The sequence below is a fragment of the Cetorhinus maximus genome, chromosome 36 (genome assembly GCF_964194155.1).
Source record: "Cetorhinus maximus chromosome 36, sCetMax3.hap1.1, whole genome shotgun sequence".
Lineage (NCBI taxonomy): Eukaryota > Metazoa > Chordata > Chondrichthyes > Lamniformes > Cetorhinidae > Cetorhinus > Cetorhinus maximus.
In genome coordinates this window covers 7455827-7468149 of record NC_135914.1, presented here as the reverse complement: position 1 = coordinate 7468149, position 12323 = coordinate 7455827, and the positions used below count along the sequence as shown (strand labels likewise).

Sequence of the window (12323 nt, the reverse complement as noted above, 5' to 3'; positions counted from 1 at the left end):
TGCCACTCCCAGTTCCCCCTTCCGGGCCACCCACACACACACACACACACACACACACACACCAGCCCGAATCGGGGATATTATCACCTTTTGCTCACCGTCGTTGTATCAAAGTTCTGTAACTCCACACCCAACAGAGCCATTGGCACATCTTCACCACCCAGCTCACCGCCATCTTCCTCAAGGGGCAACTAGGGCGCGGGCAATTCAGGATGCCCATAACCCAGGAGTGAATTTTTCAGTAAAGTCACCCACAAACGAAGTAGTATAAAGGAGCCATTCAGGCCATCACCCGTCTTGACTGGGCTTAGTTGACACAACACGAGGAAGATAAGCTCAGTCAAGAACTAATCTGCTAAATTTCTATCTGTTGAACAGCGCAATTAGCAGTTTGGTATTCTTGAAGAACGAGGTGTTGAGTTCGTCAGGGACTAGGCCAGGAAGATACTCAGTCCCATCTCTTATTGATATGATTCATCCGATCTGACCCCGCACCATTACTGCCCAATGCTTCCATCTCTGCACATCATCCCTCAACACCTCTTTGCTGCCGAAACTGTGACCTTGCTTTTGCTACTTCCAGTCACAATTATTCCAATGCTCTGCCAGCCGGCTTCCCATCTTCCATCCTCCACCAGGAAGGGCACAAGAAATAGGTGGAGTGGGCCATTCGGCCCCTCGATAGGATCATGGCTGATCTGGCTGTGGTCTCAACTGTCTGCCCTCCCCATAACCCTCGTCTCGCTGGTCGATCAAAAACCTGTCTTAACTCAGCCTTGAATATATTCAATGACCGAGCCTCCACGGCTCTCTGGGGAAGAGCATTTCACAGACTCATAACCCTCTGAAGGAAGAAATTCCTCATCTCCATCTTAAACGGGAGACCCCGAATTTTGCAACTGTACCCCCTAGTTATAGATTCCCCCATGAGGGGCAACATAAAAATGTCCAAAAAATATGCCGCCTTGTATCCTAACTCATCCCAAGTCCTGTTCACCTATTCTGTGCTCATAAGGAATAAGATTGGCTCTGGAAGCAACAATGCCTCAAATTTAAAAAATCTTATCATTCTTTTTCAATTCCTTCAATGGTCCTCATCCCCTCCCTATCTCTGCAACTTCCTCCACCCCTGGAACCCTCTGAAATTGCTTCATCCTTCCAATTCCGGCTTCTTGCCCATCCCTCTCCCCACCCCCCCCGACCCGATTCCCATCGCTCTACCATTGGCGGCCGTGCCTTCAGCTGCCTGGGGGGGCCCTTAGCTCCGGAATTCCCTCCCTAAACCTCTCCGCCCCGCTCTTTCTCTCTCTCTCCTTTAAGACGCTCCTTAAAACCGACCTCTTTTGACCGAGCTTTTGGTCACCTGTCCCTAATATCGCCTCGTGGGCCTCAGCATCAATGCTTTATTTAACGCCACTTCTGTGAAGTGCCTCGGGGCGTTTTACTACTTTAAAGGCGTTATACGAGGGGTTTCCCAAATAACCATCACAGCCTTAAGAGTCAGGCAGACCACAGCCTTTTAGGTTCAGTCCCTAGCCTGTGCTGTGTCAGCCTACCTCAGTCCAGTAGCTGTGGGGCATGGAAATGGTTGTATAATCCCTGGGTTGACAAAGGGAAAGATCGCTCAGAGCGCCTGACCACAAGGCAGTGATGTCCGCTCAAAAGTAGCAGTCAGGTGAAGACAAGGGTCAGGCTCGAAAGCATTGCTGCCCGCGGTTGAACAGCCCGGTGCCCAACGCCTAGGCTTGCGCGTGAAGCCTGGCTGCCTGGGCGAGTTACCCGAGGGCATCAACGCCTCTGGGGGCCTGTAGCCCACCAAGGAGCCTGTAACCTTCAGAAGAGAGACGGAGGCGTGGAGACAAAAAGGGAAGCGTGTCAAAATACCTTCACAAGCAGTGGTTGGAAATCAGCGCCGATTACGTTTGGGTTACCTGTAAATTGTGGCAGTCGGTGTTGTCACCTTGTCCTCGATAAATCGTAACTTAAACTTGTTGTACTAAGAAGGAAAAACATTGTTTTTTTTTCAATGAGATCGCCCCTTCCACTGTGCAGAAACTCACAAATCCTCTCTTCCGTCCCCGGACCATACCTTGAAAAGTTCGAAGAGCTCCTCTCTACGCACCTCCACCCTCTCGAAAGGGTGCCTCTCTCCCATCATCGACTTGCAGATGCTTTCCAGCTCTGGGAAATCGCGACTGGGGACAGGTCTGTGTGGAGGGTGGAAGGGGAGAACAGGTGAAGCTGACTGAGCTGACCTGGCGGTGACGCAGTGTGCGCTCTAAACAACAAGTACAGGCATTTATATCCATGGTAAAATCACACCCCCTTAGGCGCCCCAAAGGTTCTCACAGCCAATGAGTTACTTTCTTGAAGCAGAGTCACTGTTGCAACATAGGAAGCGACGGAGCTGATTTGTGCACAGCAAGCTCCCATAAACGGCAAATTTCGCGCATGACCAGTACATCTGTTTTTGGGCTGGGTTGAGACGAGGACTCAGGCGGACTACCCTCCCTTCATTAAATATTGCCAACGTTCCAAGCAGACAAGGCTTCAGCATCAACAGCTACCTGCGTTTATGTAGCACCATTAACGTCGTCAAATGAGATTCACAGAAAAGGTTTTTTTCCCCCCAAACACTGAACCACATAAAGAGATATTGAGGACAGGTGACCAAAAGTTCAGTCAAAGCAGTCGGTTTACAGAGCGCGTGCTCACCTGCCTTCCATGTACATGTCGTAGAAGAATCCGTGCTCTGTGTTTGGCCCACGGCACAGCAAGCCCAAGTAGAGACGCTCCATGGCAGCGCCAAGCAGGTGGGCACTGGAATGCCAATATACCTGTCCGGGGTGGGGGGGGGGGTGAAACAAGAGGGGAACCAAAGTTGAAAGGTCAGCGCCAGAGCAAGGAGCCGTTCAAAGATCGACAAGGACAGGAACAGAACTGAGAGGATATAATTATCAGGAAAGGCTGAAGAGACTGGGGATATTTTCTCTAGAAGAGAGCAGGCTGAGGGGGTGACCTGATTAGAGGTCTTTAAATTGATGAATCGACTCAACAGCGTAGACTTAGGGAAAGCGTTTCCACTTGTTGGGGGCTGTCAATAGAAGACAGACACTAATAAATCCCATGGTGAATTCAGGAGAAACCTCTTTACCCAGAGAGCGGGGAGAACGTGGGACTCGCTCCCGCGGGGAGCGGAGAGAATGTGGGACTCGCTCCCACGGGGAGAGCGGGGAGAACGTGGGACTCGCTCCCACGGGGAGAGCGGGGAGAACGTGGGACTCGCTCCCGCGGGGAGTGGGGAGAATGTGGGACTCGCTCCCACGGGGAGTGGGGAGAATGTGGGACTCGCTCCCACGGGGAGCGGGGAGAATGTGGGACTCGCTCCCACGGGGAGTGGGGAGAATGTGGGACTCGCTCCCACGGGGAGTGGGGAGAATGTGGGACTCACTCCCACGGGGGGAGCGGGGAGAATGTGGGACTCGCTCCCACAGGGAGTGGGGAGAACGCGGGACTCGCTCCCGCAGGGAGTGGGGGAGAATGTGGGACTCGCTCCCACGGGGAGCGGAGAGAATGTGGGACTCACTCCCACGGGGAGCGGAGAGAATGTGGGACTCGCTCCCACGGGGAGTGGGGAGAATGTGGGACTCGCTCCCACGGGGAGCGGGGAGAATGTGGGACTCGCTCCCACAGGGAGTGGTCGAGGCAAATCGCAGAGATGGATTGAAGGTGGGGGTTGGGGCGGGCGGGGGGGAAGCTGGATAAACATGAGAGGGAGAAAGGAATAGAAGGATATGTTGATGGGGTGAGATGAAGAGAGGCTGGCTGGGGGGGGCGAAGGCTCAAGTATAGGGTTTGAGTGATTTGTTTCAGTAAAACGTACTCTAACCAATTCCAGGCCGCAGTGCTTAGTGACTGCAGTAAATTCAATCCCTGTGTGTGCATGCCTTACAAATCCCTTCCTTTAATTAATCCACTTCATAGGACATTCAAACATACTGGAACAGGAAGCCACGCTGTAACTGTTATGTGCTGTCTGCAAATGTTCCATTGAGGGAGGGATGAATGGGCGAAAATAAGAATCATTTAATCTTGATCTGATTTGCCTCGTGTGTTGAAAGGGCCACGGAACCCAGACAGACAGACATAGAGAGAGTGAAGATGCGGATCAGCCACGATCTCACTGAATGGGGAGGTTGTGGGAAGAGGGGGCTTAGTGGGGCATAACAGTCTTGAGGGGCTGAACGGTCTCCTCTTGCTCCTATAAGGCAAGCTCGAGGGGCGGGGGGGTGGTGGTTAAACAACCTCCTCGTGATCTTATACAGAGTTTTCTAGGCTTCTACAAGCTCTTACCCCCACCAACCCACGGAGGTGCCCTTTTGAGATTCGAGTTTACCCCTCACTCACCGCCCTCGCCGCCTCGTTGTCGAATTTCAGAAGCTCTACAGTCGAATCACCCTCCAGGGGTCGGTGAAGATCCCACAGCTCTCCGTTGACGCGGGCCACCACCGCGCTGTCCGACAGTCCCCGACTGACAGCCCGATACAATAAAGAAAAAGAGCGAAAAGAGGAATGAGAAGCTTTCCCTCCTGGTCATCGAACGATTTCACCGCAGGCTTTTGGGCCATCGTGCCTGTGCTGGTACCCGTCTGATTCACCCCGATCCCTCCCCCTTCTCTCTGAGGTCCTGCGGCGCAGTGGGGAGCGTCCCTGCCTCCGAGCCAGAAGGTTCCGGGTTCGAGTCCCGCCCCAGGACTCGATGGCCAAGGAAGGGGCGCCCGTAAATGGGCAAACAGGTTGAGTGTCAGCCTGCAAGTCCTTCCAACACACGCCCGTGGCGGGCGGTAAGAGCGGGAGAGATTCCTGGTCAGTCCACCAGTGCTGGAAAGAAATCTGGGAGCCTCCACCATCGCCATCCATAGCTCCGGACTACAGCAGGCATGTGAAAAGTGCACGTTGCCACAGCAACTCGGAAATAGGAACAGGAGTAGGCCATTCGGCCCATCGAGCCTGTTCCGCCATTCAAACAGATTATAGGGACATAGGAAATAGGAACAGGAGTAGGCCATTCGGCCCATCGAGCCTGTTCCGCCATTCAAACAGATTATTGGGACATTGGAAATGGGAACAGGAGTAGGCCATTCAGCCCATCGAGCCTGTTCCGCCATTCACACGGATTATAGGGACATTGGAAATGGGAACAGGAGTAGGCCATTCGGCCCATCGAACCTGTTCCGCCTTTCAAACAGATTATAGGGACATTGGAAGTAGGAACAGGAGTAGGCCATTCGGCCCATCGAGCCTGTTCCGCCATTCAAACAGATTACAGGGACATTGGAAATAGGAACAGGAGTAGGCCATTCGGCCCATCGAGCCTGTTCCGCCTTTCAAACAGATTATAGGGACATTGGAAATAGGAACAGGAGTAGGCCATTCGGCCCATCGAGCCTGTTCCGCCTTTCAAACTGATTATAGGGACATTGGAAATAGGAACAGGAGTAGGCCATTCGGCCCATCGAGCCTGTTCCGCCATTCAAACAGATTGTGGCTGATCATCTACCTCTGCGTCATTTCCCCCAGTATCCCCATAAGTTTCTAATATGTAGAAATCATCGATCTCAGTCTTCAACATATTCAAAGACTGAGCCTCCGCAGCCTTCTGGGGCAGAGGATTCCAAAGATTCGCCACCCTCAGAGTGAAGACACTCCTCCTCATCTCAGTCTTAAATGGCCTGCCCCTTATTTTGAGACTGTGCCCCCTGGTTCCAGACTCATAAAGCCAGGGGAAACATCCTATCCACACCCACCCCTTCACGCCCCGGGGGAATTTTGTAAGTTTCAATGAGATCGCCTCTCATTCTTCGAAACTCCAGAGAATATGGGCCCAGTTTCCTCAGTCTCTCCTCATGAGACAATCCTGCCATCCCAGGGATTAGTGTGGTGTAATGAAAGCAGAAAATGCTGGAAAAACTCAGGAGGTCTGACACTGCGGAGAGAGAAACAGAGTTAACGTTTCGAGTCCATATAACTCTTCATTGTTAGTCTGGTGAACCTCTGTTGCACTCCCCTGTGGCATCCCAAGTACATCCTTCCTTAGGAAAGCAAACCAAAACCGTGCACCATACCTCCAGGTGCAGTCTCACCAGGGCTCTATACAGCTGCAGCAAGACATCTTTACTCTTGTACTCAAATCCCCTCGTGACGAAGGCCAACGTGCCCAACAACAGCCTGAGGCTCTTTTCTCTAGAAAAGAGAAGACTGAGAGAGGGTTTCTTTTTAAATCCTGAACGGGTTTCGATAGGGTAGAGGTAGAGAAAGGCGTTTCCACTTGTGGGGGAAACCAGGACTAGGGGGCCATCAATATAAATGGTAATCACTGATAAATCCGATGGGGGAATTCAGGAGAAACTTCTTTTACTCAGAGAGTGGGTAGAATGTGGAACTCGCTCCCACGGGCAGTGGATGAGGTGAATAGCAGAGATGCATTGAAGGGGGTGGGGGGGGAAGCTGGATTAACACATGAGGGGGAAAGGAATAGAAGGATATGTTGAGGGGTGAGGTGAAGAGGTGGGAGGAGGGCGGTGTGGAGCATGAATACCAGCGTGAAGCAGAGGGGCCGAATGGCCTGTTTCGGTGCTGCAAATGCTTTGTAATATCCTGACCTGATCGCTCTGGAGATCTGATACGGGCTGCTTTTCCACGACTCGCCCTCCACGCTCTTCCCGTCCGACAGCCTGACCTCGATCGGCCGGCTCTCCCTCGAAACTCTCTCGCGCAGGGCTTCATCCTGAGCCGCCTTCAGCTTCTCAAACCGCAGCAGTCGCTCGGTGACGTACCGGGGCCAAGGCTTCCCCTGGGGGTGGGGGGGAGCACAGGAAGAACTTAAATCTCCAAGAGCAAGGACAGCCGGAGAGACGGGAGATGGGGGGGGAAACACGACCTGCCTCAAATCGGCAAAAGTGAGATTAGTGGAATAGCTTAACCAAAGAGGCAGGAGTGTGCCTGGCTAAAGGACCTCATCCCGTTCTGCATTGCTCTACGAAAGGGAAACGAAGGCTTCAATTGTTATTTCACGTCACCCTAACCCAGCGTCACTTACCTCTGTGCCACCACCGTCCTCACAGCGGTTTTTGTCACGTTTGCCCACGTGTTCATTCCAAGGTGCAATTTCTGCTGTCCGCTGTCAACGAAAAGAGAAGGGGGTCATTATGTGCGATCTGGGAAGTGTGGCCTTAAGTGGGGGGGCGGAAGGGACACAGTGATGTAGTGGTAATGTCCCTGGACTAACAACACAGAGACCCAGGTGAATGCTCTGGGGCCACAGGTTCGAATCCCACTACGGCAGCTGGTGGAGTTTATATCCAATTGATTAAAGAACCCGGAACATAAAGTTATAGTCTCAGTGGTGGTGACCATGAAATCGTCATTATAATCAAAGCAAAGTACTGGGGATGCTGGAAATCTGAACCAGATGGGTTTTTATGACAAAGCGATGATAATTTCACACACAAAAAACAGAAAATACTGGGAAAAACTCAGCAGGTCTGGCCGCAGAGTTAACGTTTCTAGTCTGTATGACCGAAGACGACCATCTGAAGGAGGGTCACACGGACTCGAAACATTAACTCTGTTTCTCTCTCCACAGATGCTGCCAGACCTGCTGAGTTTTTCCCCAGCATTTTCTGTTTTTGCGTGTGAAATTATCATCGATTTGTCATAAAAACCCATCTGGCTCACTAACGTCCTTTAGGGGAGGGAAATCTCCCATCCTTACCCGGTCTGGCCTACATGTGACTCCAGGCCCACTGCAATGTGGTTGACTCAAGTGCTCTGACGGGCGATTAGGGACGAGCAACAAATGCTGAGCTTGCCAGACACTCGTATCCCATGAACAAATACCACACGCTGCCTTCAAAAGTGGCTGCGGTGGGGAAGGGACCGTCCTACGCCTTCTGGAACGTGCCTTTGCAAAGAAGGTCCGGAGAGAGATGCAGTGGTTTTCATCACCCTGTGCGGCTACATGATGCAGGACTCTGTGCTCTACGGGCTGTTCCCAGGGACGCACACTGAGACCAACATCAACAGCAGCTGGAGGATCATCAACTCGGTGAAAGATCTGCCCGAAATCTGTTGGTCTTCCAGTTTAAAGGGATGTCCACGACTAAGTATTGTAGACTGGCGCATTCCAAGGTCCAGCACCGCATACTGAGGGACGCGCATTAAAAGCTTGGGGGCAGCTGCCGCACGGACACAATGGGAAAAAAGCCATCTGAAGCCTTTCAGCCATAGTGAACCAAGGGGCTGGTAACTGTGTAGAACCCCTTCGGCTGTATGCTTGCCATTGAATGTATACGGTAAATGCAATTGTATTGAGGCACCTGGGAGTGCAACATGCCCTGTGGAGAAAAGTTTGAATGTTACTGAATATTCATGACCGCTTTGAAATGTTTTGGAATGCTCTTTTAGATATTTTTATGAATGAAGTATCTTTTTGGAAAACAGAACAGATTTAATCGTAACTTTCAAAAAGGGAACTGGATAGATATCTAAAGGGGAAAACTGTAGGGCTTTAGAGAAAGAGACAGGGAGTGGGATTAATTGGATAGCTCCATCATGGAGGCACGATGGTGGCACTAGCACAATGGGCTGAATGGCCTCCTTTCGTGCTGTATCATTCCATGATGCAATGATTCCAAAAGTTCCAACACTTTTCCTTTGACCTTGACTCTCGAGACTCATAAAACGCTGAGGTTTTGTATCATTACAGGCACTAAGGTAAACTCAGTTATGTTTTCGTGAGCTCCTGGGGATGTTCTATTAATGTAGAAGGGGTAGCGATCAAGGGTGGTTGATTCCACCCCCCCCACCCCCCACCCCCCACCGACCAATCCACCCACTCCCCCGACCTTCCTAATTTAGGAGTTTTATTGTAGACTCCCTCGGCCGCTACCACCTAAAAGGCCAAGGGCAGCAGACACATGGGAACACCACCACCTGCAAGTTCCCCTCCAAGCTACACGCCACCCTGACTTGGAAATATATCGGCCGTTCCTTCACTGTCGCTGGGTCAAAATCCTGGAACTCCCTCCCTAACAGCACAGTGGATGTACCTACACCACATGGACTGCAGCAGTTCAAGAAGGCAACTCACCAGCACCTTCTCAAGGGGCGATTAGGAATGGGCATTAAATGCTGGCCCAGCCAGTGACACCCATGAACGAACGTATATAAAAAACATAAAGATGTACAGTGCTGTAAAGATTAGTGATAGGCCAGAAGATTGGGAAAATTTTAGAACAGCAAAGGATGACTATAAAAAAAATAGCTGAAGGAGAAATTGGAGATGAGAGAAACTAGCAAGAAATATAAAAACAGACAGGAAAAGCTTCTACAAGTATATAAAAAAGGAGAGTAGCTAAACTAAGCATTGGTCCCTTAGGGGGATGAGACTAGGGAATTAGTAATGGGAAACAAGGAAATGGCAGAGGTTTAGAATAAGCATTTTTTAACCTACCTTCACAGCAGACACGAAAAGCATCCCAAGAAAAGCAGAAAATCAAGAGGCACAAGGGAGGGAGGATCTTAAAAACAATCAAGAGAAAAAGCGCTAGGAAAACTAATGGGACTAAAGGCTGACCTGAAGGCCAGCATCCTAGGGTCTTAAAGGACGCGGCTGCAGAGATAGTGGATGCATTTGCTGTAATCTTCCAAAATTCCTTAGATTCTGGATCGGGAAGCTGCAAATGTAACACCTCTATTCCAGAAAGGTGGGGGACAGAAAGCAGGAAACTATAAGCCAGTTAGTCTAACATCAGTCATTGGCCAAGTGCTAGAACCCATTATTAAGGAGGTAGCAACAGGATACTTAGAAAATCATCATACAACCATGCAGAGCCAACAGGGTTTTGCAAAAGGGAAACTGTGTTTGACAAATTTGGAGTTCGTTGAGGGTGTAAGAAGCAGGGTGGATAAAGAGGAACCAGTAGATGTGGTGTATTTTTTTTTCCAAAAGTCAATATGATGCCACGAGAAAGGTTACTGCACAAGATAAGAGCTTAAGGTGCTGGAGATGATATATCAGCATGGATCGTGGATTGGCTAACTGACAGGAAACAGAGTCAGGACAAATGGGTCATTTTTAGGTTGGTAAACTGCAACCAGTGGAGTGCCAAAGGGATCGGTCCTGGGGCCTGAAGAATTTACGGTCTATATTAACGACTTGGGTGAAGGGACAGGCTGTATTGTAGCCAAATTTGCTGATGATACAAAGATAAGTAGGAAAGCAAGTTGTTGGGGGGTTGCAAAGGGATATAGATAGGTTAAGTGAGCGGGCAAAAATTTGGCAGGTGTAGTACAACGTGAGGAAATGTGAGGTTGTCAACATTGGCAGGAAGAATAGAAATAGAGAATATAATTTAACTGGAGAGAGACTGCAGAATGCAGCAGGACAGGGGGATCTTGGCGTCCTTGCACATGAATTGCAGAAAGTTAGCATGCAGGTACAGCAAATAATTAGAAAGACAAATGGAATGTGGACCTTTATTGCAAGGGGAATAGAGTATAAACATTCAGCTGTACGTGGGTCAGTGAGACTGTACCTGGAGTACTGCGTACAGTTTTACTAAAGGGGACATATACTTGAATTGGAAGCAGTTCAGAGAAGGTTCACTAGGCTGATCCCTGGGATGAAAGAGTTGTCTTATGACAGCAGCAGGTTGGGCCCCTTACTCAATGGAGTTTAGAAGAATGAGAAGGGATCTTATTGAAACATATAAAGATCCTGAGGCGACTTGACAGAGTAGATGCTGAGAGGATGTTTCCCCCCTCATGGGGGAATCGAGAACTAGGGGCAGAGTTTCAAAATTAAGACAGATAAGGAGGAGTTTCTTCTCTCAAAGGGTTGTTCAGACTTGGAAATTCTCTTCCACGGAGAGCAGTGGAGGCTGGGTCATTAAATATATTCAAGGCCGAGTTAAGACAGAATTTTGATCGACAAGCGAGACCAGGGTTATGGGGAGGCGGGCAGGAAAGTGGAGTTAAGACCACAGCCAGCCCGGCCATGAACTTATCAAATGGCGGAGCAGGTTCGATGGGCTGAATGGCCTTCTCCTATTTCTTATGAGTTTATGAAGCAGATGAAGACAAAATAGTGAGGCGGGGGGGGGGGGGAGGGGAACAACGAGGCAGTGAGCTGGGTTTGGGATTATTCCAGTGAGGACCTGACAGAGGCACAAAGGGCCGGCTGACCTCCTTTTCCACACTAAGGGCTGTTAAGAACAGTTAAACAGGGCTGGAGCTTGGGATTTGCTTAGCTGTATCCTAGAGGTACAAAATGCACCCCTCCCCCTTCCCCCCCACCCCCAACATATGTGAGTACAGAATAGTGTTTCCTAAGACTGTGAAACAAAAGTCAACAACAAAGGATTTAAATTATTTTAGGCCTTCAAGTAGAGTAACAGGATTCGTATTTAGTAAATACAGCAACAGTTCAACAGACCCAGCAGCTTCTCAGGTGAGGCTTTGAGACATTGTTGAAACGGCTCAGCCCCAACCTCCTGGCAGACAGAGTCCAAGCAGCCCCAGCCATTCTGACCAGTCTTCATGTCACCTCCATGAGCGCAGCCATTCCTGTCCCTGCAGGGTCCGCCCCTCGCCGCCTATTGGCCCAGGCAATGTAGCAACTTCCGCGGCCCGTCTCCCGATTGGCCATTGGCCCCCCATCAATCAATCAATCAAAGGCCAGAACTTCCGCATTGCAGCTCCTGGCGAAACGTTAACACTTCACTGTCATTTCACATCGAATTTCACAGCACAGAAGCAGGCCATTCGGCCCATCTGCTCAAAGCTGGACCACACGAGCCTCCTCTCCCACCCTATCAACATTGTAAAGGTCAACCATGGCTCAATGGGTAGCACTCCCTCTCCCCATTTCTTGAGTCAGATCATTGTAGCTCCACATCCCACTCCAGAGAGCTGGACCCCATGGTCCAAGGTGATGGTGCCAGGGAGGAGGGGGTGCTGTGCTGTCAGAGGGTCAGTGCTGAGGGAGCGCTGCACTGTCGGAGGGTCAGTACTGAGGGAGCGCTGCACTGTCGGAGGGTCAGTACTGAGGGAGCACCGCGCTGTCAGAGGGTCAGTGCTGAGGGAGCGCCGCGCTGTCGGAGGGTCAGTGCTGAGGGAGCGCCGCGCTGTCGGAGGGTCAGTACTGAGGGAGCGCCGCACTGTCGGAGGGTCAGTACTGAGGGAGTGCCGCACTGTCGGAGGGTCAGTACTGAGGGAGCGCCGCACTGTCGGAGGGTCAGTACTGAGGGAATGCCGCACTG

At 50.8% G+C, this 12323-nt stretch overlaps 1 protein-coding gene across 2 annotated transcripts in view; it reads right to left on the bottom strand.

Annotated features, from left to right (window-relative positions):
• LOC144672278 (threonine--tRNA ligase 1, cytoplasmic-like) overlaps positions 1–11649 on the bottom strand; it is a 38475-nt gene extending 26826 nt beyond the window's left edge. For both annotated transcript variants that reach the window (XM_078534121.1, XM_078534122.1), the window contains exons 1-7: positions 11498–11649; positions 7100–7180; positions 6663–6853; positions 4408–4531; positions 2716–2837; positions 2090–2207; positions 1932–1996 (exon numbers count right to left, since the gene is read on the bottom strand). In XM_078534121.1, coding sequence (XP_078390247.1) covers positions 1932–1996; positions 2090–2207; positions 2716–2837; positions 4408–4531; positions 6663–6853; positions 7100–7180; positions 11498–11587 — 791 coding nt within the window. In that variant the 5' untranslated portion in view covers positions 11588–11649. The remainder of the gene's footprint in view (positions 1–1931; positions 1997–2089; positions 2208–2715; positions 2838–4407; positions 4532–6662; positions 6854–7099; positions 7181–11497) is intronic.
• Between the last annotated feature and the right edge of the window lie 674 nt (positions 11650–12323).